We start from the raw sequence: 27,480 nt of genomic DNA, 5'->3' as shown, positions 1-27,480 counted from the left end.
GTGGTGACTGTAGGCAGGTAGAGTGTGGCTGGAGGAGGTGGGTCACTGGGGACATGCCTTTGGTGTATATATTTTGTGGGCATAGTCTCTGCTTCCTGGAGCCATGTCCCCAGCTGCTTTTCTTTTCCATGATATTCTCTCTTGCCATGGGCCCTGAGAAATGGAGCTGATCATCTACAGACTGAGACTTCTGAAGTGGTGAGACCCCAAATAAACTTTTCCTCCATTAAAATTGTCCTTGTTGGGGCTGGGGAGATAGCTCAGGCAGTAGAGTGCTTGCCTTGTAAGCACAAGACAAGGCCCTGGGTTCGATCCCCAGCACCCAAAAAAAAAAAAAAAAAAAAAAAAAAAAAAAAATTGTCCTTGTCAGGTCTTTTGGTCACAGAGGTGAAAAAACAAACTAAAACAACTATGTAAATTTGCATATATCCAAGGCATGGTTGCTTCCAATCAAACACAATATTTTTGTTTTGTTCCAAAATAGTTTTCCATAGTAGATATCTGTATTGTTAAAAACAAAATGAAGGGAGACACTTAAGTGTAGATTTCATTGTGGCAGAGTTGGTGTGGTAGGGTGCTTGCCTAGCATGTGCAAGGTCCTGGGTTTGCCATAGCACTGTAAAACAAACCAAAACAGAAAACAAAAAACACTAGGGCAATATTTATGACCACCATTTTACTTCCAAAAAACACACAAAAAATTTCATTCTTTTTACTCTGTTTGGGCCTATTCTTCAGACGTATTGTGCAAAATTCAGTGGCTACCATGGTGCTACTTTCTCTTTCCTTTAACTCAGCACTTAAATCTAAGGAGGAAGTTATGTGTACTTTTCTGGATTGCACAAGACATTAGATCATGCATGTTGCCAACAGCAAAGAAACTTCTTAATGTGAAACCACAAAGCTAATCTGATGGCAGCCCCATGGCCTCTGCGGAACAGAGGAAGGACCCACAATGATACATCAATGACTTAAGACAGAATGATGTTCTCTTCCAATCTGTTAATTTTATCAGTCAGCAACATTTTCTTCTGTGTTGATACACTTCAGGCCATAGTGAGAGAAAAAGAGCTTCTTTCACCTGTACCCATTATTCTTCTCTAAACATTCAATACCACCGTTCTAAAAAACCCAAGTAAATTCAACTTTCCTTTAAATATCTGATTTTCCATTCAGTGCTGATTTTGAGTATTTTGAGTTCCTTTCCCAGCCCTGTCGGATCCGCATAAGGGTCTTGTTTATGCATGGCATGATGAGGATAAACTTGATCACCAGCACTGTGCAGGGAATGATAAGTGCTAGGACATAGGCTGAAGGAAGGTACCATCTTAGAATTGAAGGGCTGAGGAATCTCCTCCCGCCGTACACCAGGGTGTGGGCTGTGCATAAGATCAGGGTCAAATAACCCAGTTTGGACTGTAGGCAAGAAACAAAAGGAAATACATTAATATTAGTTATATCTTAAAGTGAAACACTATAAACCAATGAAATATTTGTCAATATTGCAAACATTTTAAACCTATAATATTTGTGACATTTGCTAAGTGCAGGAAGAAGTATTACCTCTTCTTGATGGTTAATACTTGATGATAAATATTTCATTAACAAAAAGACTTACTACAAATGACATGGTAGCTTTCTCTTAACCTGGCTGGATGGAAAAGTTTCCCTGGAGTAAACTCTTCTGCGTTAGAATTAATAATGTATCTTGCCTTGGTCCTCAGGATTAAAACTCTTATATCTTTTTTAGAGGTCAGAGATAGGTATGATCTTAAGAATCTCTGCATTAGTATATGCTACTTCAAAAGTAGATGCTAGCTAATTTTTATTGCCGTAAAGAGCAATTGCAAACTTATACTTTGTCCTCTCCACCTTTGGCCTAAATTCTAAAACTTAGTGTCTATTTCTTGATGCCTTGACTAAAGTTTTTATCATGAGAAATTCTGGGCTGCATTTGGTCTGTGGGAGACTTAATATTCAAATCTAATGTCAATTACAAGTGATCTTTTTTATTATACTGGTTTACAACGAGCATACATCATAATCATCTAGAAGACTTCTTAACAAATCACTGGGCCCCACCTCCAGAGCTGCTCATGCAGGAAGTCTGGGTCTTTATGTATCTAACAAGTTCTCATGCCATGCTGCTGCTTTTGCTGCTGTGCATTGAGGACCACTGGGTCTACAAGAACAGTTACTGCCTTTAGTAAGGTGTCTGGTGGTTGATATGTGGAAAAAACCAATTTCACTCTTAGAGATCAGCAATAAGTTCGGATTAATAGTATCTTTCAAATCTTATTCTGAAGGTTTTAATTGCATTGCAATGTCTGCTTTCCTTATCAATATGTTGATATTATAAGGTTAATTTTCAGAAGGTGAAGTTTTATCTTTGGGTTTCTTTTACATTGTATGCAGTAATACCTTCACACACACAGTTTAATAGTTCTTGGTGCTTTTCAATCTAAAGTCTTAGCTGTGGCTTCTGGGAGTAGTCTTGACAAGGAATCCTGACAAGGTATGCCCAGTAGGAAATCAAACCATTATGGAATCTATGTACCTGAGTTCAATTTTTCTAATTCGAAGTTTTAATGGAATTACTAGGAAACTAATGGAGAAAAATGAAAAATTAGACATAAGAGAAAATATTAAAATATTTGTAAAGCCACATTCATTTTGCAGTATAAAGAGATGTAAATCTTTAAGTCCTTACCTGGACAAACCGGAACTCTCTCCAGTTCATCATGTTACTAACTGATGGTAAGGAAGTGATTCCCAAGAGCACAAACAGAAAAAATCCAAGGATTCCCAAAGACACATATGAATCACTAAGCCAGGCCATAGAGGTAATAAATGGATTATCTTTCTTGGTGATCACCTAAGAACAATTACAAGCAATTTAAAAAAATTATATATTTTTTACAAACTCCCCATACTTTTAAAGGGACTAAAAAGTACGTACCTTTGTATTTGCTGCTGCAATTTGTATGGATTTTTTGCTTAATCATTTAAAAATAATTGTAAAAAAAATATGCTTAGAAATATATTTGAAAGAAAAAAAAATAATGGTTTCTGCCGGGATTTTATTATAATTCTTGACTCTGGGAGTTGTGTGGGGAGTTTTAATTTAGCCTATAAATTCCAAGCACTAAGTAAACATCTACTTAAAACTTCCTTCCGCATGGCTTTTTGTTCCTCAAGCAAAACATGATGTTTTCAAGTAATTACATTAGAATTCTGTTTTTCTGCTGATAATTCAAACACATGAAGTCTGGGTTCTTTCGCACTGATTTTTCTCTTAATATAGGATCAAATCTCTCACACCACAGATTGAGAGGAATCAGGCCCTTGTAATGTGACTCTAACCTAAGTAATTTCAATGTATTTTTTAGGGAAATAATGTAGAGAAACTCATGGGAGCATCATCAATGAGTTATTGACTAATTATCTTTGAGACTACAGTAAGATTGATTGGTCAAAATTATTTCTAAACTAGAACTGACCTACAGTACTTTTTCTGAGAATGTTTTAAGACTCCTTGAACTGATTCTGAGTCTTTTGACTATGCCTAAGGTAGTATTTGATATTTGCTCAGAATTGTTTGTTTTTCTAGTTACAGAGGACAACATCCCTCACATCAAACATTCGTAAATGGGAGCTGGAAGCAACATTTTGTGAATCTGTTTGCATTGCTGTGGTGGCACATGTTTGGGCAGGTTCCATATTTACAAGACTGTTGGCTTTGACTTCCACAAAGAAGTAGTGTGCATGAAAATAGAAGCTTCAAAACACATGGGTTTGCATTTATTGAATAGGTATTCTTAGGCTTCCAGAGTTCAAAATATGCCAGCTTGTCAGTGTCCCAGTGAGCTCCGGGAATACAGATCTGGACTCAAGTGAGCCTGAGAATATAACTTTTATTCTTTTTTTCTTTTGGGTGCTGGGGATCGAACCCAGGGCCTTGTGCTTACAAGGCAAGCACTCTACTGACTGAGCTATGTTCCCAGCCCCTAACTTTTATTCTTAACAGGTGTATGAGATCTCATCTGGATTCATTAAAACAACCTCAGCCATGACATTTCTATTTACTTTTAAAAATACAGATGCTTAGCCAGGTGTGGTGGTGAATGCCTATAATCCCAGTGGCTTGGGAGGCTGAGGTAGGAGGACTGCAAAGTTCAAGACCAGCCTCATTAGCTAAGTGAGACCCTAAGCAATTTAGTGAGACCCTGTCTCAAAATAAAAGATAAAAAGGGATGGGGGTGAAGCTCAGTGGTTAAGCACCCTTGGGTTCAATCCTTGGCAATCAACTAATAAATAAATAAATAAATAAGTATGCTCAGAGGAGTGATTTTCTATACTTTTGAAATGGAATATGATATAGTCAAATTCCTCTTTGATGTAAGGATGAGGGGAATACCAATGAGTAGAGATTTACCTGGGTAATGGTTGTGTTTCTGATCCTCCATCGGACATAATAACGAATAGGAATCACAAGCGTGTAGATTGCGTGAAGGAAGGCAAATCCCAGAGCTACCAAGCCAAGCTGCTTTCTGCAAAGCATCCAATGGTCAAGCCAGTCTGGGAATCGTTGGTATTTCGTACCCCGGTACAGCTGCAGGATGGCAGCAATGACACCAGGAAGGTAAACCAAAGCAAGCAGGGTCAGTGCCGTTATTGGGAAGACACGATTTGGAATGGAAATGGCCATGCGAAAAGTGCTGTCTTCTTTCTCCTGAACATAGGGGTAGATTACTTCTCTTATAACACAGTAGATAAAGAAGAAGAGACAGAGTGCAGCAGACAAATAGAAGGGGAACCTCCACATGGGAAATAGTTGCAGGGGGTAGTTTTCAATTTCTGTGGCTGCCGAGAGAGATCCTTGATCCAATGGAGTAAGTCCAAGTGTTCGAACAATGTCCACCACTCTTTGCTTGGCTTTGCTGTCATTTCCACAGACAAACACCTGGGTTCGAAAGAATTAATTCTGTATTTACTCTTTTTCTGCATTCAATAATCATTTTGAAAGTGTACACAAGCCCCATGCAGAACAATGACATGTAAGAGTGAACTGTTTTTCAAACAAGAATGTAGAATTAACATATCCTTGTTTTTCAAATGAGGATGAGATGACATTTCAAAGTAGCACAGGTGTGCTGGAGAGCTGGCTGTGTACCAGGATTTTTACTGAAGGGTGGTTTTAGAAACATTGTGTCCATATAAGACTTGACAAAGGAGACCTGGTTCTCCACAGTGTGAGCAGCTTGATCTTTCTTCTGTATTTGTGGGTGCCACATCACTTACGATGGCTTCTAATCTCAGTGCACAAATGGAACCAATTTTGTACAGGTAATGGGAGTAGAAAAGGATATTCAACAAGCTATATTAGTTTCTAGTGCTGACAAGAGGCCTCCAGAGGCTGATATTAGTGGGTTCCATCAAACTAAAAGCTGAAAGTGCAGACAGTGGGAAATGAATCACAGTAATTGACTACCTTACATGGTCAAACTGAAGAAAATTATTCTTGTACATATTAGAAAAATAAAATATTTATTAGGCATTTTATTTGGGGATTATATTTTGTGAACTTTGAGGTAAGTGCACATTAAAAGATTCACTTTTTAAAGACCGAGGGCAAGTTAACTTAATCTTACCTGCCGACTCGCATCCAGCGCTCCTGACTGGAGGGCCCAGGCTGAGATGGTGTTAAATGCTTTTACTACGTGGGCTCCTGGCACCAACTGAGCAAGGTATTCTGCATTAGATTCTGGATACTGATTGATTTTGAGGTTGTTGCTGACATCTACCAATATTTTCCCCTTGAGAACCTCAATTAGGTCCGTGAGAAATTCATAATGCTCTCTGTGGATTGCAATCAGTATGATGTCAGACTTCTGGGCTGCTTCTGAATAGCTCAGGACCTCGGCACCATTGGGTAGCAGCCTGGATGTCCTGGGGTTTCGACTTCCAAACACAACAGAATAACCACACTGGAGCATTTTCAATCCAAGTGATCTTCCAAAATCCCCTGTTCCAAAAATGCAGACATTCTCTCGCTTTTCTGAAGAATTCATTGTAAGAGGAAGCATAACTGTGCAAGTTTTCTCCATTACTGAAAAACATATACACACAAATCCAACAAAGTATGAATGCTTTGATCATGGAAAAATTAATGAGAATTATATCTAGGAATTAGTGTAGTGAATTTGATGTTCTAATGTTCTAATTATCTCAAGAGTATTCTCTCTAAAATTAGGTAAGTAAAGATTGTTGTATATATTTTATTGAACAAAATTACTGGTGAAAATCTTCTCTGGGTAAAGTGAAAACTTGCTGTTGGATATTTTAAATAGTGGACCTATATTGCATTAATATTATATTTATTAAACACTTATGATTTCAAAAATTCTCAGAGGAAAATCTGACAAGGTATGTGCTAATAAATTATAGACCAATTCACTTATGTTTAGTTATATTAAAATCCTAAATAAAACTTTAGTAAACAGAATCCAGCAGCTTTTTAAGAGAAAATGCAATTGGTCAAAATGGGGATTATTCTAGGAATGTAAAGATTAGTTTTATAAAATAAATAATAGTTCTATAAATTTAACATTAGAAAATCTATTAATATAATTTACCAATTAGAAAATTTATGGAAAAAAAATATGGACATATCTATGTATCCAAGTGAACATATGTTAAAATTCCACATTTATTCTTCATTCATAGTAAAAGAACATATATATATATGTATATATATATGTATGTGTGTGTAAAAATATATATATATCTATATATATATATATTTCTTTGGTACATAAAAAGTGTCTATCTTGGCCTAAAATACACTGTTATGCTTCAAAGAGAATTACTAGAAAAAATTCATAGAAAATCAGAAGCCAAATTTGTCGGTTATGAGTTTAGTTAGTTTTGTTCTAGAGATTTTAGCTAATACGACTAAACCAGAAAAAGAATTTAGAGGTATATAAATGCAAAAAGGGTTGCAGATAATAAAATCAAAGACTTGTAAATTCCAAGAAAGTCAAGGAAAAAAGCATCCATCCATACAAACAAAATTCAACATCTTGTCTGGGTACCTAATTAAAATCAATATTAATAATAATTCCCCAAACAAATTAGTTAGAAGATTTAATGGAAGAAAGAACCCTACTTATCACTACAACAAAATATAGACAATATGTAGGAAGACAGAAAGATGTAAGATCTATATGAAGAAAACTTAAATGCTTTTAAAAATTGAAGGTTTACTAAATGGAAAATGTATGGCATGATCTTGGATGGGAAAGTTCAGTCCCACAAAGTCATCAGTTTTCCTTACTTTAATTTAAAGTTCTGAAAAGTAGGATAATTAGTGGAATTCTAGTCCTATTAAACAATTTAAATTTTTATAAAGCTAAAATAATTAATGTGGTACTGTCAAAAGAACAGAAATAGTGCATTGGTATAGAATAAAAAATAAAATCTGAAATATACCCTATACATATAAGGGTGGTACTTAAAGTTAATGAGAAAAAGATGGTTTGTTCAGTAGTTAATATTGGTCAGTTGGAATAAAAATCTAAATCTTTACCTCATACTCTACGCCCAGGTAAATTTGATATATATTAAATATTTAATTTAAAAAAAAACTATAGAAGAACAGGAAGCAACCATGGCAAATGCTTTTATTATCTTTTGCAAAATCATTAAACCATGAGAGTAGTTGGACAAATGTGATTACATAAAAGTAAATAACTCTTGCAAAGCAAAAGAACTGTAAACAAAGTCAGAAGATAATCTACAACCCAGCAAAAATACTGTCAACTAGTACAAATCAATAAGAAAAAAACCATTTATCCACTAAAAAATTGGGCAAAGGATATGAGCTGAGAGTTTATTCTCAGGAAGTACAAAAGACTTTTAAATATAGTAAAATATCATTAATCTTACCCAAAATAAGACAAATGCAATTTAAAACTAATCTGAGATGTCATTATGAATAGCTAATGAAATTTAAAAAAACAAGCCAAAGTTTCTATGATCTAATATAGTAATCTGTTAATATGCATGCTTTTGAAGAGTATTATTTCTTCTTTCAATGTTGATTTTTTTCCTTAAAATTTCTCAACATTTTGTTTAAGCTTTCAATTAATCTTTTATGTGTAGAAGTTTCTGTTTTTCAGTGAGGTACCCTCAGTGCTGAGAGGAGCACCATCTACCACAGTCCAGGCACTGGGCAAACATTCATTGAACAACACTGGAAGGATGGAGCGCAGGAGCTGGCAGTAGCAGTGTTGACTCTGTCCAGGCACAGTGTCAAGAAGCCCAATGATCAAAGAGGAACCAGTGGGCAAGGGGAGGGGACAAGGAAAGAAGCAGGGAAGGATATCGTTAATGACATTACTTCTTTCACTCAAATGGGTTAAAAGTAAACTCTGTGAATGTCATGTGGGATTTTCAAAGCACACAATCACTAATTGACTCTTCCACTGTGGATTTCACACAGATAGTAGAGCATGTATGAAGCTTGCACAGTTTTACTGAGGTTTCAGAAGTTTGCCCTTTCCATTTTACCTGAGTTTTACCTGTATTCTTACCTGAGCTTATCAGAAGCTGCATACTTATATCACAAGCAGACCATTCAGGTGTTTGTAGGTAGGGAGAAGTCACAGGAGAAAAGGACAAGAATACAGAACGTTCCTGCACTTGTTCAGAAACTTGGAACAGTTTAACTAAACCCAATATTGAAATAATTTTATAAACCAACTGGTGATATTCTGAACAGGTGTCAGGGAAGTCATGACCACATATGGGAAAGCACCCATGATGATCATGGCTATTCGTATAGAAGCACAGCCGAGCCTTTTAGAAATTTTTAGTAACATCTACAAATACAACTTAGTTTAGCAATTTAAATTAGACAATATTGGCTAGTTGCTAATCAGTTAACAACTATTTTTATAACTCAAACCCTCAAACTTAACTGTTCTACCCTTCAGAACTAGATAGTATATCCAAAGAAGGTCTACTGCCTATCTCCTCATTTTTCCTCCACATTTTATTCTGTTATATTATTTTTTCTCTCTCATGCTGGACAAACATTTGGAAGGAAATTATAGACTTGGTGAAGTTGCCAGTGTCCTGCAATAAGATGAATTATATTTTCATTGGAATTATCTTAATCATTTCAAAGAGAGTGATTCTAGTTTTGACTATTTGGCCATTACAGTCATTTATCATAACTTGCCATAAACTTTTCTTTTAAATAAAGATATTGACTCCACAGTACTATTTTTTGTTCTACTTCTTTTGAGCAATGTGACCTTGGGCAAGTTACTCAAACTCTTTGTACCTCAGTTTCATTTTCTTTAAAATGAGAGATTTGTAGTACCTAAATTTGTTCATATTTTAATATTTTTCTCTTAAAATGCAGCTTGGCAGTCCAATGTAATACACTTGGGTTGTTACACCCAACTGAAGTTAATTTTCACTCTCAAACCTTCAGAGACAGCTGGGCTTGGTAGTACATGCTTGTAATACCAGCAATTCAGGAGTCTGAGGCAGGAAGATTCCAATTTTGAGGTCAGACTGCCTCAAAATAAAAAGGGCCAGGGAGGTAACTCAGTGGTAGATCACTCCTGGGTTCAATTCCCAGTACAAAAACAAACAAACTTCAAAGAGATTGCTGAGCAAACTGAAGATGCAGAAATGATGAGAGGATATTAAAATATCACTGGTTGACATAACAGAAATACAGTACAGTTATTCATCAGGCAGTTGGTTAGTCCTCATGCAAGTTACAGAAACTCTAAGGATGGTAAATTTTTAGTCATATTAAGCTCCATTTCAAATATTCCTGATTCTACTTCCCATCTCTGGGCAATAACTGATCTCTGCTCAGCCTCCAGTGCCTAACAGAAACTCAGTTTGGGTTCTCACATCTTCTACTTCCTGATTCTTGTCCTGGAGGTCCTCTGAGGTCTGAACCTGTTTAGTACTCAGACATGAACAACCACTGGGACCACCACAGACCAACAGGGAGCGAGACTCCATGGGTAAGTGCTTCCTCTTTCTTCTGGCACACAGTTCTGACACATTTCATAAGATTCCTCACACAGTCCCAGTGGAACAGATATCAGTCATCTGCAGCAGCGGCTGACTCAACTCCAGTTCATACTGTCTTTCCCATGGCCCCTGGTTGTGCCCTCTGCCACTCACTCTTAGTTTCCTAGAATTACCTTCCTAATAAATTATCTGCACATAAGTCTTTGTCAAGGCTTTGCTTGCAAGATGACCCAGGACAATACAATATATTAATGATTTTTAAATGGAAAGTGTTACCAGACATTAAGTTACCATAAATGGGATGATGATGTAAATAACATGTAAAAAATAAAAATAATTTGGGGAAAATAATTTAATTCTGACTCTTAGAAAAAAATATCCTAATACTAGGAGTTCACAGAAATGGAATTTATGCATAATCTTCCTTGTGGCTGGGACTAAGTTGAGGGTGCATTTTACAATAAGTATTGTATAAAGAAGGCCTGTGTACCATTGCCAGAAATAGTGGAACCTAAAAATAGCTATGTGTAAATATGGATTCATATAGACAATAAAGTTTATTGTTCAAAGACTTAAAAAAACTTTCTTAGATGAAAGAAATACAGAAAATAATAAGAAAAGTGGTAAACAGGAAGGATACTTATATAAAGATGGGTTAAAATAATTAAAACATAACATAGTGTTCTCCTTTCTTTCCTTCAGCCCCATAACAACTCAGTTATGTAACAGGGCATACAACAGGATTATGTCTTGGCTAGGGAAATCTCCAGGACCAGATTATTTGCTACAGAAGCACTCTGAGCAACACTCCCCAAGGGAAGCCAAGGGAGGTAATGTGATCCCACAGGACCTTTTACATAGACTAGAGATTAGAATCCAGTGAAGTTGGTAAAGTGGCCTATCATGAAGGTCATGAAGGCAGCAGTCACTGAAAAGTGTTTGTGTGTGTGAGATATACATGGTGGGATCAGGTGTGGGTCAAGGAGAGTCTTGCCCATTGCTTCTCTGGGTCTGCACTTCCCTCCCTAGGCCTTGGGAACCTGAGGCAGCATTCTTCTGGGGTGTTCTCACCTGGTCCTCCCAAGGGATGTTAGGGCCTGTCTAGCTGTCAGGCATTACCTCTTACCTCCCCAGAGGTCAGAGGTTGGAGAGGCCCAGGCAGTCTTCAGCTTTTGAGAACTCCAGCATATTAAAAACATGGAAATGTCCAAACAGGATTTTGAAATCATGTATTTTAAATACCTATATTTAAAAAAATCAATACTTATGAAAAGAAAAACAACTAAACTATTTGAAACAATTACACAGCAGGAAGTTGTACAGGAAGTTTCTGTTCACTCTTTACCCAGTTTCCTCCAGTGACTACATTTATGCAACTACAGTACAACATCCAAACAGGACGTTGACATTGGCACAGTGTGCTTTCATGTCATTTTATCTCAAGTGTAGATTTACATACTGGGCATTGTAATCAGGATACACACTATTTCATCTCTGCGAAGTTCTCCCTCATGCCACCCCTTATAGTCATACCCATCTGCCTCCCCACTGTCAATCCTAAACCCTGCAAACCATTAATCTCTTTCTATAATTTTGCCATTTTGGGAATGTTACATAAATGAAATCACATGGTGTACAAACCTTTTGAGATTGGCATTTTTTTAAACCTCTGCATGATTCTCTTGGGATTCATCCAAATTTTTGTATCAATTGCTTCACATTATTGCCAAGTGCCAACTGGTATTCTATGGTCTAAATATACTGCAGTTAGTTTAACTCTTTGAAAATACATTTTTTTTGGGGGGGGGGGGCTGGAGATTGAAAAAGGCTTTGTACTTCCTAAGCACATACTCCAGCACTGAGCTATACCCCCAGCCCTGTTTAACTCTTCATCAGATGGAGGGCATTTTGGTTGTTTCCAGTTTTGGATTTCACAATACAGAGCTGCTCTGAACATTCATGTAAAAGTTTTTGTCTAAAACTAAGTTTCCATCAGTTCATGATAAAGGTCCAGTAGTGCAATTGCTGGGTCATGTGATAACTGTATGTTGAGCTTTGTATGAAACTGCCGTACTGTTTTCCAGAGTGGCTGCACTCTTTTACAATTCTATTAGGAATTTAAGAGTGCCAATATTTTTTATTTGAACTATTCTGATATTGCATTGTGGTTTTAATGTGCATTTCCCCAATTGCTAGTAAAGTTGAGCATCTTTTTGTGTTTTCTTGCCAACTGTTCTTTGGTGAGACATCTCTTCATGTCTTTTGCCTATTTTCTAATTGGAACTGTATTCTTTTTTTTTTTTATATATACTTTTTTAGTTGTAAATGGACATACCTTTATTTAACTTATTTATTTTTATGTGGTGCTGAGGATTGGACCCAGTGCCTCACACTTGGATTCAGATACTCTACCACTGAGCTACAATCCCAGCCCCTGTATTCTTTTTCGACTGTTGAATTTTGACCATTCTTTATGTATTTTAGATGTGAATTCTTTGTAAGAAATGTGATTTGCAAATATATTCTCTCAACCTATAGTTCATTTTCCCCCCATGCCTTAACAGGGTCTTTCATAGAAAAAAATAGCTTTAAAATGTTATGATATTCAATATATTGATTATTTTCATTTAGGACTATTCTTTTGATATCTAAAAACTCATCATAAAGCACTACATCCTAAATATTGTTTCCTAATAGTTTAAACTTTGCATGTAAATTCATGATCCATTGTTTACTTTTGTACGAAGTGTAAAGTTTAGGTCAAGGTTTATTTTCTGCCTATAAATATTAGCTAACTATTCCCCTATATTTGTTGACAATATTATTTTATTGAATTCCTTTTACACCTTTGTCAAAAATCAATTGTTCATGTATAGGTGTGGATCAGTTTCTGGGTTCTCTATTCTGTTCCACTGATCTATGTATCCATTCCTCTGCCAATACCAACAGTGCTGATGGTTGTAGTTGTACAATGCCTTGAAGTTCTGTACAGTGATTCTCCCTACTATATTATTTTTCTTTCTTTTTTGTCACTTTGTTGTTGTTGTTTATTGGTTTCTTTCATTCAACATACTTATTTTTGAGATTTATCATAGTTGCAAGAGTTAATATTTCATGAGTCAACCTATTATAGCTATTCTAATTCCTTTTCCTTTCCATGTAAGTTTTAGAACAATCATATGTGTATATACACACACACACATATACAAAAGTATTTTAAATACTTAGAAAAAATTCAGTGCTTTAAAAATATTCCAAAAATATAAATACAAATTAGTTGATTTTTAGGATGTAAATATTAAAATATTACTTTCAAACAAAAACATAGCAGTAGTGTGTAGATATCTAACAAATGGACAAGTTTAAAGGTATATGATGGATTATAGGCATGATGGACTTCATTTAGAGGATAAGCTAAAAATCAAAGTTTGAAGTCCTTAGTGTATCAGCAACCTGGGGTGTTCTTGCTCCCTCATGCTTCAGAGTAGACCCTGTGCCCGGCAAGAAGAAGGATTAGTTACCTAGCCAGAGCTCTTCTAAAAGGTGCTCACAAGTTGGGCCTGGTGGAATACACCTGTAGTCCCAGTGATTCAGGGGATTGAGACAGGAGGATCGCAGCTTAAGGCCAGGCTCAGAAATTTAGCGAGGCCCTAAGTAACTTAGCAAGACCATCTTGAAATAAAATATTAAAAGGGCTAGAGATGTGACTCAGTTGTTAAGTGCTCCTGGTTCAATCCCCAGTACAAAAATAAATAAAGAAAGAAATAGCACTGATATTCTTGCTTTGCACTTGGAAAATGGGTCATTTGTTTTCTCCAAAGATTGTACAGAATGAAGAGAAAAATATATAAATACCTATGTTTGTAATATTGTTTGTAGAAGGAAAAAAAAATCCTTCTGTTTCTCAGGTGCAGAGAGTCCCGAAAGGAAAAATTAGCCTCTGTGAATACCTTGAATTTTAAAAATCCGCAGAAAATTCAAATGAAGACAAATTTCTTTATATAAAGTCTCAAACTTAATTATACGCATCATTAGTAGTCTTACTTTTTACTTTGCTTGCCCAATTTTACATATCTATACAAACTAAAAATGCAAAACTATAGTTTCATATGAAAAAGGGTTGGAGGTTGTCAAAAACCAATTCCAAAAACAAAGCTATCATTTTCACAATATACAATTTTTAGTAATGAACAGTAGCAAACTGGGCCGGAGGTGGTGGTGCACACCTATAATTCCAATGACTCAGGAGGTTGAGGCAGGAGAATGGCAAGTTCAAAGCCAGCCTCAGCAACTAAGTGAGGCCCTAAGCAATTTAGTGAAACCCTGTCTGGAAATAAAAAATTAAAAAAAAAAAAAGGCCGGGGATGTAACTCAATGGTAAAGCACCCTGGGGTTTAATCAAAAAACAAAAGAAAACAAACAAACAAAAAAGCATATTGGGATCCACTCACAGGCAAAGAAGGACCCTTTTGAAGGGGGTAGGCCCAAGATGGCTATAGTCAGGCTCTCTTGCTAAGGCTTCTGGTGGGCGATATTTTAGTATGTAGTCAAGGTCATAAACACCCTGATTCAGCATATGTACGCAACATCTGCTTGTGAGTATTCACTCTCTTATGTAACCTGGTGCCTTCTTTATTTGGCCTGCATATAAAAGAGGCCTGTGGAAAGACTCAGGGATTGGGGACTGCTGCTGCCTCCAGATAAAACATATCTACTATCCCAGCTGTGTCTTCCCAGGGTCTGAGCCTTAGCCAGACATACCAACTGAATTTGACTAAGGTTATGGAAGGAGAGAAAGTACGGACAGACATCTATCTTCCCAGAATACGTCTATTTTCCCAGAACTCTTTTCTTTTTTCAATCATTGAAATAATTTCTTAGAATCATTGAGGCTTACAAAAATGCAAATAACTCTGGAAAGGGTCATGCAAGAAACTGGTGGTTTTCAACCCTGGTTCACATTCAAATCAATTGGAAGCTTGTACAAAAAACTAATAAGCAGAACTTGAAGAATCTGGATCCCCCTGAATTGAACCTGGGCACATTGTCCTTGTTTTTTTTTTAAACTCCCCCAGGTGATTCTAATGTACACCCAAGACTGGGAACCTTTTATCAGCTTTTTCAGTAGCTTTGCATTAATGGCCTACTACAGTGGGTCTCCTTTCTGGTCATACATTAGAATCAGCTGGGGGGCTGCTAAAATGCTAGGGAACAAACTTCTCTGTTTTGGAATAAATCGATATGAGGTAGAACCCAGGCATCTAACTGTACCTAAAAAGCCAATCCCAAATAAACTTCAGGGAATCTCAAGTACACCCATGGAGAACCACTGGAAATGGAAAAAGGTAAGCATATATATTTTGTTTTGTTTTGTTTTTGTTCTTTTTTTTTTTTTTTTTTTTTTTTGGAGAGGGATGGTGGGGAAGGAAAATCAGAGGGAGACAGGGTATTGACAAGGTTGTAATGGGTTTCAGAAACATTTCACCTCCTTTTATGAAAAAAAAAAAAAAAAAAAAAAACAGGCAAAATGAGTGCTTGAATATGCGGGTCTCACAAGGAGTGAATCAAGGGATGCTGGACTCCAGACTTGGTGTCAGATTATAGGTAGCTAGGTGGCTTTGCTTTGTTACCCTCTCAAGGAAAACTTGATGAGCTGTCTTACAAGGGCTGCAAATTTATAGCTGGATCAAATCACACAAATCTACTCTGGTACTTTCTCCCTCCCTCCCTCTCTTTGCTGTACTGGGAAACCCAGGGACTTCTGCATGCTACGTAAGTGATCTAACTCTGAGCTACATCTCAAGCCCTTATTATGCCATATTTTGAGACAGAATCTTGCTAAATTGCCTAGCCTGGCCTTAAACTTGTGATCCTCCTGTCTAAGCCTCCACAGTTGCTGGGGTAACAGGTGTGTGCCACTGTACCGGGCTCTTAGGGTGCTCCTTAATAGCAACTCATGAAGTCAAGTACAATATCTTGTTAATCATTTGCATGAAAACATTATTAAAGTCACTCTGCCTCTCTCTCCACTTGAGAATTCAGCTTGGTGATGTTGAAGTGATTATTTATTCAAACATCTAAATTCCTCAGACACTATCCTCTCTCTCTCTCTCTCTCTCTCTCACACACACACACACACACACACACACACACACACACACACACACACATACACTGGTGTTGCAGCACACAAATGCACAAATTCAGTGATCTTGCTTGGAAACTTTCAAAATTTTGGAATACAAATAACACCTTCAGACTGTATGAGACATGATAAGACTTTTCATTTTAATTTGATGCCTATAAACAGGGATTTTTTTTGTTCCTTCTGCTTTATTATTCTTTCTGGATTTCAACTTTCTTCTACCAAAGCCCCCAATGATGTGACAATATATTTATAATAAACTGAAGCCTATCAATCAGATGTTTGCTTTCATCACAAGGCAAATGGGCAGGAGGGAGTTCTGCAGCTGTGTCAGCCTTCTTGTGACTTGGAGCATTTGTTTCAATATATCCAGGGATGATTGAAGAGCAAAAACTATTTTAAAAAATGTAAAATCCTCATACTAACAAAGAACCCATCTAATTTATTCACTGAACTATTTCTGTATAAAGTGAGATCAAGGCTCTGTAGGGAAAACAAACATTCACATTTGAGCACATTTCTTTCCCTTTTTTTTTTTCTTTTCACTGAATATGCAGTACATTTTAGTGTAGTGAAATCAGAAGACTTTGTTTTAAAAAGACTACTGACTACAGTTTATTAAAAACTTAATGTTTCCATAATCAATGAATTCTTCTTATTTTTGAACAGTTCATTTTTTTTTCTATTTTTAACTTGAGAATTTAAATGTGTATTTTTAATTTTAACTTTGTAGTTAGAAGTTGCTCCATTTACAAATGTAATTTCTTCTTGGTGGTAGTTATGCATAATTTTCAAAGCCTTGCTTTTAAAATACACATTAACACATCCCTTAAAAAATTTATTGATTGCCTACTATATACCATGGTTTTTTGTTTTTGTTTTTGTTTTGGTTTTGGTACTGGGGATTGAACTCAGGGGCACTGGACTACTGAGTCACATCCCTGACCCTATTTTATATTTTATTTATAGACAGGGTCTCACTGAATTGCTCAGCACCTTGCTTTTGCTGAGGCTGGCTTTGAACTTGTGAACCTTCTGCCTCAGTCAGCAAACCACTGGGATTACAGGCATGCTGGGCTCCATGTATTGTTTTATATGGCTAGGATAGAGGTGAAGAATACAAATATAGAGTTACCAGTGTTTTTAACCCAATAAAATGTGACAAGCCAGAATTCTGATTTCTGTGTTTCAAAAACCATGCATGTACACTTTTGTAAGAAAGTTGGACAATGTACCTGTAAATAATAAATAAGATGATTTCAGATGGTAAGTGATGGAATAAAAATGCTTTGATGGAGAGAGGTAGGCTATTTTTGAGAGCTGGTCACCATAAGTCTCTCTAAGGGTTGCCAGATTTAGCAAATAAAAATAAACAGTGCTCAATCAAATTTGAATTTTAGCCAAATAATTCATACTTTTTTAGTGCAAGTATAGTGCTTGCAATGTTTGGATTATACTCATACACAAAAACTTTTAATATGAAATTCAAGTTTGGCAGGTCATCATGCATTTTATCTGGCAACTTTAACCAAGCTGAGACCTAGGAATGAGATGGGGCTTTCAGGCCAGGACTTTTCCAGGCAGAAGGGAAAGCAAGAGTGTGTGTATTCATCAGCTGCAGGGGGGAAGGCTTACCCTTAGAAAAATACTGCACTTAAAATAGTTCAATTTGCAACCAGATTAGTAAAGCTATTATTGACACTTCAATACAATTTCCTAGTTTGTCATGTGAAATGGAAGATTACTAGATGCTTTTTTTATATGTGTAGATTTTTGTCACTGAGTGATAAACTGTTCAGAAGAACAAGGTCAGTTAGAAGAGAACTCCAGACTTGGGAATTAGTGTCCATTTTAATTCAATACCAACCGGAACTAAGAAAAAAAACATTCTGAAATTAAAATATTACTCAATTGGAAATCTTAATTTTAATTATACCAAACTTGTATTTGTTAAAAGAAAAAATAAAAGATCTCTCTCTCTCTCTCTCTCTCTCTCTCTCTCTCTCTCTCTCTCTCTCTCTCTCTCCCCTATATTTAGAATGGAGAGGATGTTGAGTTCAAGGGATGGAAAACTTGCCCAAATTAATTTCCAGACCCCACTCCTAATTTCCCAGATGTGTGTGCTTCTTACCAACTTATATTTTTCCCCATTCTGATACTAGCACATCAGTTGAAATAAGAATTAGAACAACACTGTAGTAGGATAAATCATAATTTTATGATTTCTATAATAAGTTCTGGTAACTACTTAAACTTACTAATAGCCATAGATGAATAGGAATCTATCATTTCAAGCTCTTCATCTAAATAAATGACTGTAGGTTGGTTGTTTGAAAACAGATAACCTGAATTCTTTTGTAAGAAAGTGTTATTTTATATCCTAAGCAATCAAGTTTACTGATGATCAGTTTTTATGCTAGCTAATAATATAATAAGACAGAAGAAAATAGTCATCACTTGTTCAGTCTGACCAAGTCACAGAACATAATTAAAGATAACCTTTACCATCAATATTCTGTGAAGACACGTACTCCTACATCAATTGCTAATAACTAGCTAGGAACTGGTAATGGCATGTGCTACAACTACAGTTATTCTATTAGTAATGTTTTACTACAACCCAGTGAGTTATGAAGACTGGGAGGTAATGTAGATCTTTTATCTATTTTAATTGAACTTTACAGAAAAATAATTTATTTTTAATATGTTATTTGTCAATATTCTAGTTCAACTAAAAATCTTATTAATGTTGCCACATTTAGGTCCCAGCAGCATCTGTCAGGATAAATTAAGATCGTTTTATGATTTCTTGGTGAAGAATTTCATCATGTAGGCTCATTATCTGCTGTCTAGGCTGGTTAGTTCTTTTGATTATAGCCGGGGGTACATGACAAGGTCAGGGATTCAGTCATGTCTGGGTTAATTTACTTTGACCTCTGCTTACATTTTAAATCCTGAAGAATTTACAAATCTGTGATTCACCAAAGACTTCATCAGGACCAGAACCAGTGGATCATTGCTACCAGGTAAACCACTCTATCTTACTGACATGCTATTATTTGGCTTACATATGACGTGAGCACCTGCTTACTTTGCTGATCTGTAATAATCCACTCAATATTTAGTATCAGTTAGTGGGTACTGCCAGGGGTGGTGGTGCACACCTGTAATCCCAGTGAACTGCAAGTTTGAGGCTTTAAGCAACTTAGTGTGACCCTGACTCAAAATGAAAAACAAAAGGGCTGGGATATAAAACAGGGGTAAAGCCCCTTGGGTTAGATCCCCAGTACTAAAAAAAAAAAAAAAAAAAAAAAGAAAAGTGTTGCTTTCCTAGGCCTACTGTAGTCAGACATTTAGGAAGTGATTTTGATCAAATAAAATTTTCTTATGAAATTCATCTCATCTTCACATTAGGGTCACTGTAAATTATCTAAATATTGATGACTATCAAATCAACTTGGGAATAGAGCAGTTTTGCAATTTTGCTGAGGCTGTGACCTTGCCCCCATAGGCCCTGCTGATGGGGGAACTCCATTCTGTTTTAAAGTACCTCCTTAACATCTTTAGCAATTTCCTGAGGTCCACTCGGCCTCTTTCACCTTCTTTTGTGTATCATTTTCCTCCACTTCTCACATGGCTTTTACAGGCAAGGACTCCCAATGGTCAAGTGCCTCTAATGTTTGCTGAGACCCATTAGACAGGGCTGCTGGGTATAATCTGACCTTGCAGTTGCTCATTTCTTACCCCAGGAAGAAGTGCTTTTGAAATTCCCTCCCCATCCTTCTGTGATACTTTGATATACAAGTTTGAGAGCAGTACTAGTCGATAAATATTTTTAAGTGGAACAGTTTCCTCATTGTACTTCCTGGGTTATTTATTTACTTAATTTGGTGCTGGGGATTGAATGCAAGCCTCTCACATGCCAAGCACATACCTTACCCCATAGCTCTAGCCCCAGCCCTCAATGCCTAGGTTTTCAATCTCAGTTCCCTTGAGTGGTGGGGCTGGAACTGACTTACCAGCTGGGAACGTGAAATCAGCCATGGTGGGAGTTTTACACCAAGGAAATCACCAAATCATCTGTGTTATAGAATTAGGACTTTTTTTTTTTTCTTAGTCATCTACTAGTGGATCTTTCCCTTTCTCCCCACAAAAAATGAAAAAGTAATTGGGCTGACAGGATGATACCACTTTCCCTATCCTAATTGTACCTTAGGTCTTAATCTCTTTCCTTAGGGTGTGCCTTCCTCCCCAGGCTCCCAGGTTCTTTATGTAAACAGATCCACATGGTTCCCCCAACCCCATAAAAATCCCAACCCCTGTCAAGCTCACATGTGGAACCAATGCAGTTTTGGCTATAAGCCTGATTTCTTTAGACCTGTTCACCTCAGGAAAATAGAAACAGGGAGTCCTTTGGGCACCACCACCTAAACACTTACCTTCCAGTTTCCCGGACATGCCTCAAAAACAGTACACAATTTAGGATCTCGATCTGGAAAAAGTGTGTAGATGGCACACTTATATTATTAAATGCAATGAACCATTTATTGACCCAATTTCTTTTTCCTCAGCCTCCTCCTATTTCTCATATTATCTATGTTGTAGAATCGAATAAGCTAAAGAAATTACCTTTATACGTTGGTACTGGGGAAGAAATAACTAGAAATACAGTAATATTTTGTGTGTTTGTGTGTAGGAATGATTGATATGATTTAGTTCTTTTGAAATGCTCCATTGGTTTCATATCTTATGCTATGCTTTCAGGTATTAAAGAAGGACTAAACTGTTTTACTTAGGTTAACCTAGGTAAAACATTAAAAATTCAATATTCCAATCTTAATGATCTTAGTTAAATGCCTTAATCATGTTATGTCACTCTTTAAAATGAATTACTCTTTAAGTGAATTAGAATTCAAAGTATTATGGTTATACATAATAGGTTACTGAAATTAAGGTCAGTGAAAGGAAACAGCAAATTTCCTGCAGTTTCATCAACCTAAAAATTAATTTCAACTATTTATATGCATTGTTTAGTACAAAGCAATCTCATGCTTCTCTCCAAATGGCAGATAGTTAAAATCTGGACTTTGCCATTACACTTTGACTTGTTAATACAATGCAGGCAGAATCCATACCATCTGCTATGTCCATAATGATCAGTGTCTTCCAAAAATAAAAATTAGTGTAATCAAGGAATGACTTGGTAAGATTCTATGTTTTCAGCACAGCTTTATTACTGATTGGACTTTCTGTACCAGATACTATGCTATGCACCAGGGATGAAATGATCAATTAGATGGTCCCTGTTCTCAAAGAGTCTCAGGGAGGATGCAGCACATAATCAAATGCAATGCACTCTGTGAGAGCAAGAGCAGAGGAGTGTGAAGAGAGGCTGGGAGTCCGTAGGAGGGACACTAATTTGCTGGGAAACAGGACAAAAAACATTTACCAAAGTCTGTGCAAAATTGTTTCAACTGTCATTTTACTTGGAATAAAAGTTAAGCAGAAAGTTTCCATACTCTGTAAAAAAACCTAGGTATCGGTGAAAGATGCACTATGCACTATCAGTGTCCACCATTAAATATCCCCTCCTAGTCCCACAGCACAGTAGCAATGCCATCAGCATGCTGAAGACCTGCTGGGAACTCCAGCTCTGTTTATTTTTATTTCCTTTTGGTGCTGGGCATTAAGCCCAGGGTGCCACTGAGCTACATCCCTAGACCACTTAATTTTTTTTTTTTTTTTTTTTTTAATTTTGAGGCAGGGTCTTGCCTAACTGCCTTGAATTTGGGATCTTCCTGGTTCTGTCTCCAGAGCTGCTGGGATTACACCCTGCAACACACCCTGCCTTCTGGTCTTCTAGCTCTGTTCTAAATTTTCTCATGACTATTGGGTGCTGATGCCAGAGAGACTTACTAGTTTGTTTTCCTCTAAAACTCTTTCAGAGGTGTATTCTATAGTTCTATTAAGTTATCTGTTGGTCTTCTTTTTTATCCAGAAGTATAATTCCTAACTTTAAAAATCATCTTTGCACACATTTTCCTTCCTTTTAGGAAAAAAATGAACTTTATCCTGACCTTAGGACAGATCATATCCTCTACATTTAAAAGAAACCTCTCTATCAAAATAACTTTTGAGAAATATGTGACTGTCAAAGTACAAGGCCTTAAGACCTCTCCACACATAGCTAAATAAACTTTTGGAGAACACTGTGAAGAATTTGAATTAGGATGTCATTGTCCTGCTTAGTTAATTAGAGAAGAAATATTTTAGTAGACTAATGCATTCTTTTTGCAGTGATGTATTTCTGAAAGATGATGTCGAAATAGTGCAAACATTCTTTGATTTTTAGTCCTTAACGATTTTGGAACAACAAATTGTTTATGTATACAGGACAAGTATATTTTCTTATTATACATTATTTTAAGTGTTAATTATCCTTGTTATTTACTTAGGTTTATTCCTTGCAGGACTAATTTCTTTCTAACAAAGGAACAAGTGTTAATCTAGATCACCTTGAAAATGACCTACAATTCATTGAAAAAATTTTGAGTAGATTTTAGATTTAGCGTTTCATGTAGAACTACTCTGAATTCTTCATAATTAAGTAATTAACCATTCTTTTTGTATACACAAATAAGTGTCAAACAGGTAACTTCAGAGGCCTTGTCTTGTAAACCTTATTTCTATTATTATCGAGCCTAAACTTTAAAAAACTCAAAAGACGATCCAGAAAAATTCATTATCTGCAGCATATTCTAGATTCTTAAAGGAATTATGAGTAGATATGGATGCAGGCACTTAACAAATGCCCTCCTCCTCAGAGGATAACCCAGAGAAGACTAACTACAAGGTGCCCTAACAAGTCCTCAAGCTTTAAAGGATTATTGTATTGTTTTGTTTTGCTAGCAGTTTATTGGCTTTCTAAAGATTTCCAAGGAAATAACTTTTTTTTTTTTTTCTTCAGTACTGGGGATTGAACCCAGGGCCTCACACATAGGAAATGACTTTTAAACAGAGGTGGATAAAAATATTTAAATTGATTCTGAAGAGAACTAGATGGCAGGAATCATGAAGCACTAAGATGGGTTTCTGAGAGTGACTGCAAACTCAGCTACTTGGACTTTGAAAGGAGAATCTATATCCCTTTAATAAAGATATTAACAATAACTGATTTAGGAGTAGTCCTTTAAGAGAAAAAGTAACACAAAATAATTGCTCAGGGTTTCTTCAATTTTAAAATTCTATGACAAATAAAACTATTTTTCTTAAAGTTGTTCATAACACAGTGCAAGGCCTAGGGTTTTCAATTTACTTCCAGACTTAAAAAAATCCACTTGGTTCCTTCTAAACAATAGTTAGCAAGCCTAAGCAAGACAAATGTCTGGAAGTCATTTTGAAGTTCAGGGTCAGGCCATGTATATGCTGGTTTCTGAACCTCCAGTTGCTATGTGAACTTCAGCAAAACCATAAATGTTGCCAAATGGAGAAAATGCTATGACCCAATTTCTCTGTACACATGTACCATTTACTTTACAACCTCAAAGCCTGATAATAGAGTGTGCTTCATCCTGTTTTCTAGGCTGGCAGTATTTGCCATGCAGGTGGAATGCATGCAGGTGGACTCTCAGACTAAATCACAGCACTCTGAAAAACCCAGGGCCTTGCAAAAGGCCATATCTCAAAAAAGTTACTGCTTCAAATAAATGTGCCATTTTAGAAAATTACACCTACTGTATCAGAAAAAAAATGTTCTTTCATGTGAGTGACATTTATATGACTGCCATTTATAGAGAATAGGACATTCTCACATAGCAAGGCTGAAGAATGGTTTTGAAAGCAGAGTATTCTCTGAATGATAAATGTGGTAGAACTTTAAGATGCTCCTGTGGGAAGAGACTCCTCCACAACTGGGTAGTTTCCTTATAAAAATTAAACCTGTGTTATTTGGAAAAAAAAATTACTTAGATATACTTGTATCATTGACTAGATTTCCAACATATTTGAAACCTGTAACATTTTAAGTCACATGGCTTTTCACCTTGTTAGAGTTGGACTTTGTGGATCATTGGGGCCAACAGCCTTTCATTTTACACCAGAAGAAACTGAGGCTGGGATATTGAGTTTCTATTTGGACCTAGGAATAGAATTCTTTTACCCAACCTGCATGTTCCATACATCTACTTTCCACTACACCAGTTATCTCTTAAAGAAAGTGCTCAGACTGTGTGAAAAGAGTCTGCAGAATGGGAGAGAATCTTTACCAGCTACTCTTCAGATAAAGGATTAATATGCAGAATATATAGAGAACTCAAAAATCTTACCAAGAAACAAAAACCAAGTAACACAATCAACAAATGGGCAAATGAACTAAGCAGACACTCCTCAAAAGCAGAAATGCAAATCTATGAAAAAAATGTTCAAAAATTTCACCCATTAGGGAAATGAAAATCAAAACTGCAGAGATTTCATCTCCTTCCAGTTAGAATGGCAGCCATCAAGAGTACAAATAATAAATTGCTAGAGAGGATGTGGGGAAAAGGAACTCTTTTACACTATTGGTGGGATTGTAAATCAGTACAACTACTATAGAAATCAGTATGGAGTTTCCTCAAAAGACTAGGAATGGAACCACCATATGACCCAGATATACCATTCTTCCATATCTATTCTAAAGAACTAAAGTCTGTGTACTATAGCAATACATGCATACCCATGTTTATAGTAGTACAATTCACAATAAATAAAATATGAAACCAGCCTAGGTGTCTGTCAGCAGAGGGATAAAGAAAATATATTTCTATTTGAATATATATTTAAGTTTTATTCAATCATAAAGAAGAATAAAATTATGTCATTTGCAGGAAAAAGGATGAAACTGGAGAACATCACACTAAGTGAAATAAGCCAAACTCAGAAAACTAAGTAACATACATTTTCTCTCATATGTGAAGCTAGAGACAAAAAAGTGGGTGGGGAGAAGTTGGGGGGTTCTCATGAAAATACAGAGAGACCAGTAGCCTAGAGAAAGTGGGGGGGGGGGGGCGGGGAGGAAAAGGAAAATACTGTGTAAGAAATTGACCAAATTATATTGTTATATTGTGTGCATGTACAGCTATGTAACAAATCCCACTATTATATTTAATTATAATGCTCCAATAAAAATAAAGTACATAATTATATGGTTTATAAAAATGGAAAAACGTGCTCAAATTGCAATCCAGAGGGTGGGGGAACTACCTTTCAACTGTCTCTGGACAGAGAACCAAGGTTTTATTGTCTCTTCACAGTAAATTACGTTCTAAACAATAATACTCTGGAAAAGAAATTGCTAATCTTCTTAAGGAAGTTTAAATCACGATCAATGATGAAAGAGGGTGCCAACCTCAGGACAAATTTTCAGCGCGTGGGCAAGATGTGACCTTAGATCTGAGTGCTGATTGCCAACCCACATTCTTCAAGACTCCTTTCTGATGGGGGACAAAGATGTGCACAATCCATTAGTAAGAAGCAAAAACAAAGCCAACCCCTTTTATCTTCCTCCTTCGGATTAGTCTGCACGCTGGGGTATTGAAGTGATAAGCGATAAAACTTCAGGAAGCTAGAAGTTTGCTAAACTGTTTGTCGCGTGGGTGACTGCTCCAGGAAGGGATGCAGGGCGCTCTGGGGAGTTTGAAAACACCTCAGTGTGACCGGGCTGGGGAGTGGGGACCTGGAAACAGGGACTTGGGTGGGAGGAGGCAGATAAAGACTGTGGGAGAAAAGTACACGACAAAAGCCGGTACGGTGACCCACCCACCTGCGCGAGGAGCGCCTCCTGGGTGCTGGGGTCCAGCGCAGCTGCAGCGGTGAGCGCCCCGGGTCTGGCCCGGGAGAAGCTTCGCGGGGCCGCCAGCTCAGTCCTGCAGCTCGCTGCTATCGGCGGTATAAGAAGCCAGAGAGGGAGGGAGGGCCTTGTAGATTTCGCAAGAGAAGTGTGAAGAAAGGTTTCCGGGAAGAGTTCAAGCTGGGAATCCCGGGCAGCTGGAAGGACCAGAACTTCCTGTGCTGCTATTGTTGTAGATGTTGCCGCTTACATCTGGCTAGCGGGGGATTTTAAGGGTTTTTTCCTGAGCCCTTGGGATTTTTGCATCCCAGGCTGATTGAAGCTTAGGAAGGCAGAGGAGCGCACCTTTCCTGCCTGAAGGAGCCAGAGAGGTTCTGTGAGATGCTGAGAAAACACCACCTGGACTAGGCTCCTAGGCATTCTCCTGCTGCTGTCTTGTCTCAATTCAGAGTAAAGGGTGACATTGTTCTCTGCTTGGATGCCGTGGGTTTTTATTGGGCTCATAGTTTGGATGTTCTTGTTTTCAGGTCTTAGATAAATCATTTGAAGGAAGAAAAACAAATGAAAGAGGGATGAGAATTCCTTGTCATTTACCTTTGCCCCTTTTTATCTGTGAGGGATTGTTTCCAGGACCCTTCATGGATATAAAAACCAGGGATACTCAAGTCCCTTGTATAGCCTGTGCACATCTGCCCATATATTTAAAATCATCTCTGGATTTTATTACCTAATACAATGTAAACAGGTATTATATGGCATTGTTTGGGGAACAGTAAGAAGAAAAAAATGTCTGTATGTTCAGTACAGATGAAAAAAAAAATTTGCCAGATATTTTTGACATGCGGTCAGTTGAATCCAAGCATTTGGAACCATGGATGTGGGAGGCCTGACTGTGTATGCAATTGGGATTGATGTGTCTTTCTACATAGGAGGAGTTCAAAAGCCATGTCAGTTTAAAGTTTAAATAATCATGATACCCTATGGGGCAAAACACTCCTGTACCCTCACACTCTGTAGTTTAAGACACAAAGTCCTCCCAGTTTGTCTCTCACCTTGCCATTTGGTCTTAGAATGCATGGTCTCCTTGCCAAGGTCCAGATTCCCAGTCACATGGGAGGCATATTCCTAGTGCTGCTGAACCCACCTTCCCTCCCCTTTGCTTGGATTGCAATTCTCCTTGGAGTTAGCTCAGTCCTCATGTTTTCCAGGAAGTCTTCTCTGAAATACAGTTGTAACTAAATCTTTTCCTTTTCTATACACTGTCAGTACAGTGTAGTTTATGCCTTTTTTCCCCTTTTCTGGTGGTACTGGGGATCAAACCCCCGGCCACATAAATGCTAGGCGAGCTCTATACTGCTGGGCCATATCCCCAGCCCATGTTTATACTTTAAACACAGCATTCAGGACAGTTTGCCTCTCAAAAGAGTTATTATCGTGCTCCTCTTCT

General features: G+C 37.0%; 1 protein-coding gene across 2 annotated transcripts; it reads right to left on the bottom strand.

Annotated features, from left to right (window-relative positions):
• Window positions 1-987: 987 nt before the first annotated feature.
• Window positions 988-26,161, bottom strand: STEAP4 (STEAP4 metalloreductase). 2 transcript variants are annotated; one of them, XM_079151711.1, is made up of 5 exons: window positions 26,007-26,161; window positions 5,652-6,109; window positions 4,436-4,963; window positions 2,711-2,875; window positions 988-1,416 (listed from the first exon to the last, which is right to left on the bottom strand). In XM_079151711.1, the coding sequence occupies exons 2-5, from the start codon at window positions 6,105-6,107 to the stop codon at window positions 1,153-1,155; spliced, it is 1,413 nt and encodes a 470-aa protein (XP_079007837.1). In that variant the 5' UTR covers window positions 6,108-6,109; window positions 26,007-26,161; the 3' UTR covers window positions 988-1,152. The 2 variants fall into 2 exon arrangements, with proteins under 2 accessions (XP_079007837.1, XP_079007836.1); XM_079151710.1 differs by lacking the exon at window positions 26,007-26,161 and adding an exon at window positions 20,647-20,681.
• Window positions 26,162-27,480: the final 1,319 nt, after the last annotated feature.

Source organism: Sciurus vulgaris (assembly GCF_902686455.1).
Source record: "Sciurus vulgaris genome assembly, chromosome: 8".
Lineage (NCBI taxonomy): Eukaryota > Metazoa > Chordata > Mammalia > Rodentia > Sciuridae > Sciurus > Sciurus vulgaris.
This window is presented reverse-complemented; position numbering and strand designations above follow the sequence as displayed.

Excerpts from the sequence above, each read along its gene's own strand:
- STEAP4 (XM_079151710.1), bottom strand. Across the intron at positions 2,876-4,435 it reads GAAACACAACCATTACCCAG|GTGATCACCAAGAAAGATAA; the intron begins GTAAATCTCTAC and ends AATTGTTCTTAG. Across the intron at positions 1,417-2,710 it reads GAGAGTTCCGGTTTGTCCAG|TCCAAACTGGGTTATTTGAC; the intron begins GTAAGGACTTAA and ends TCTTGCCTACAG.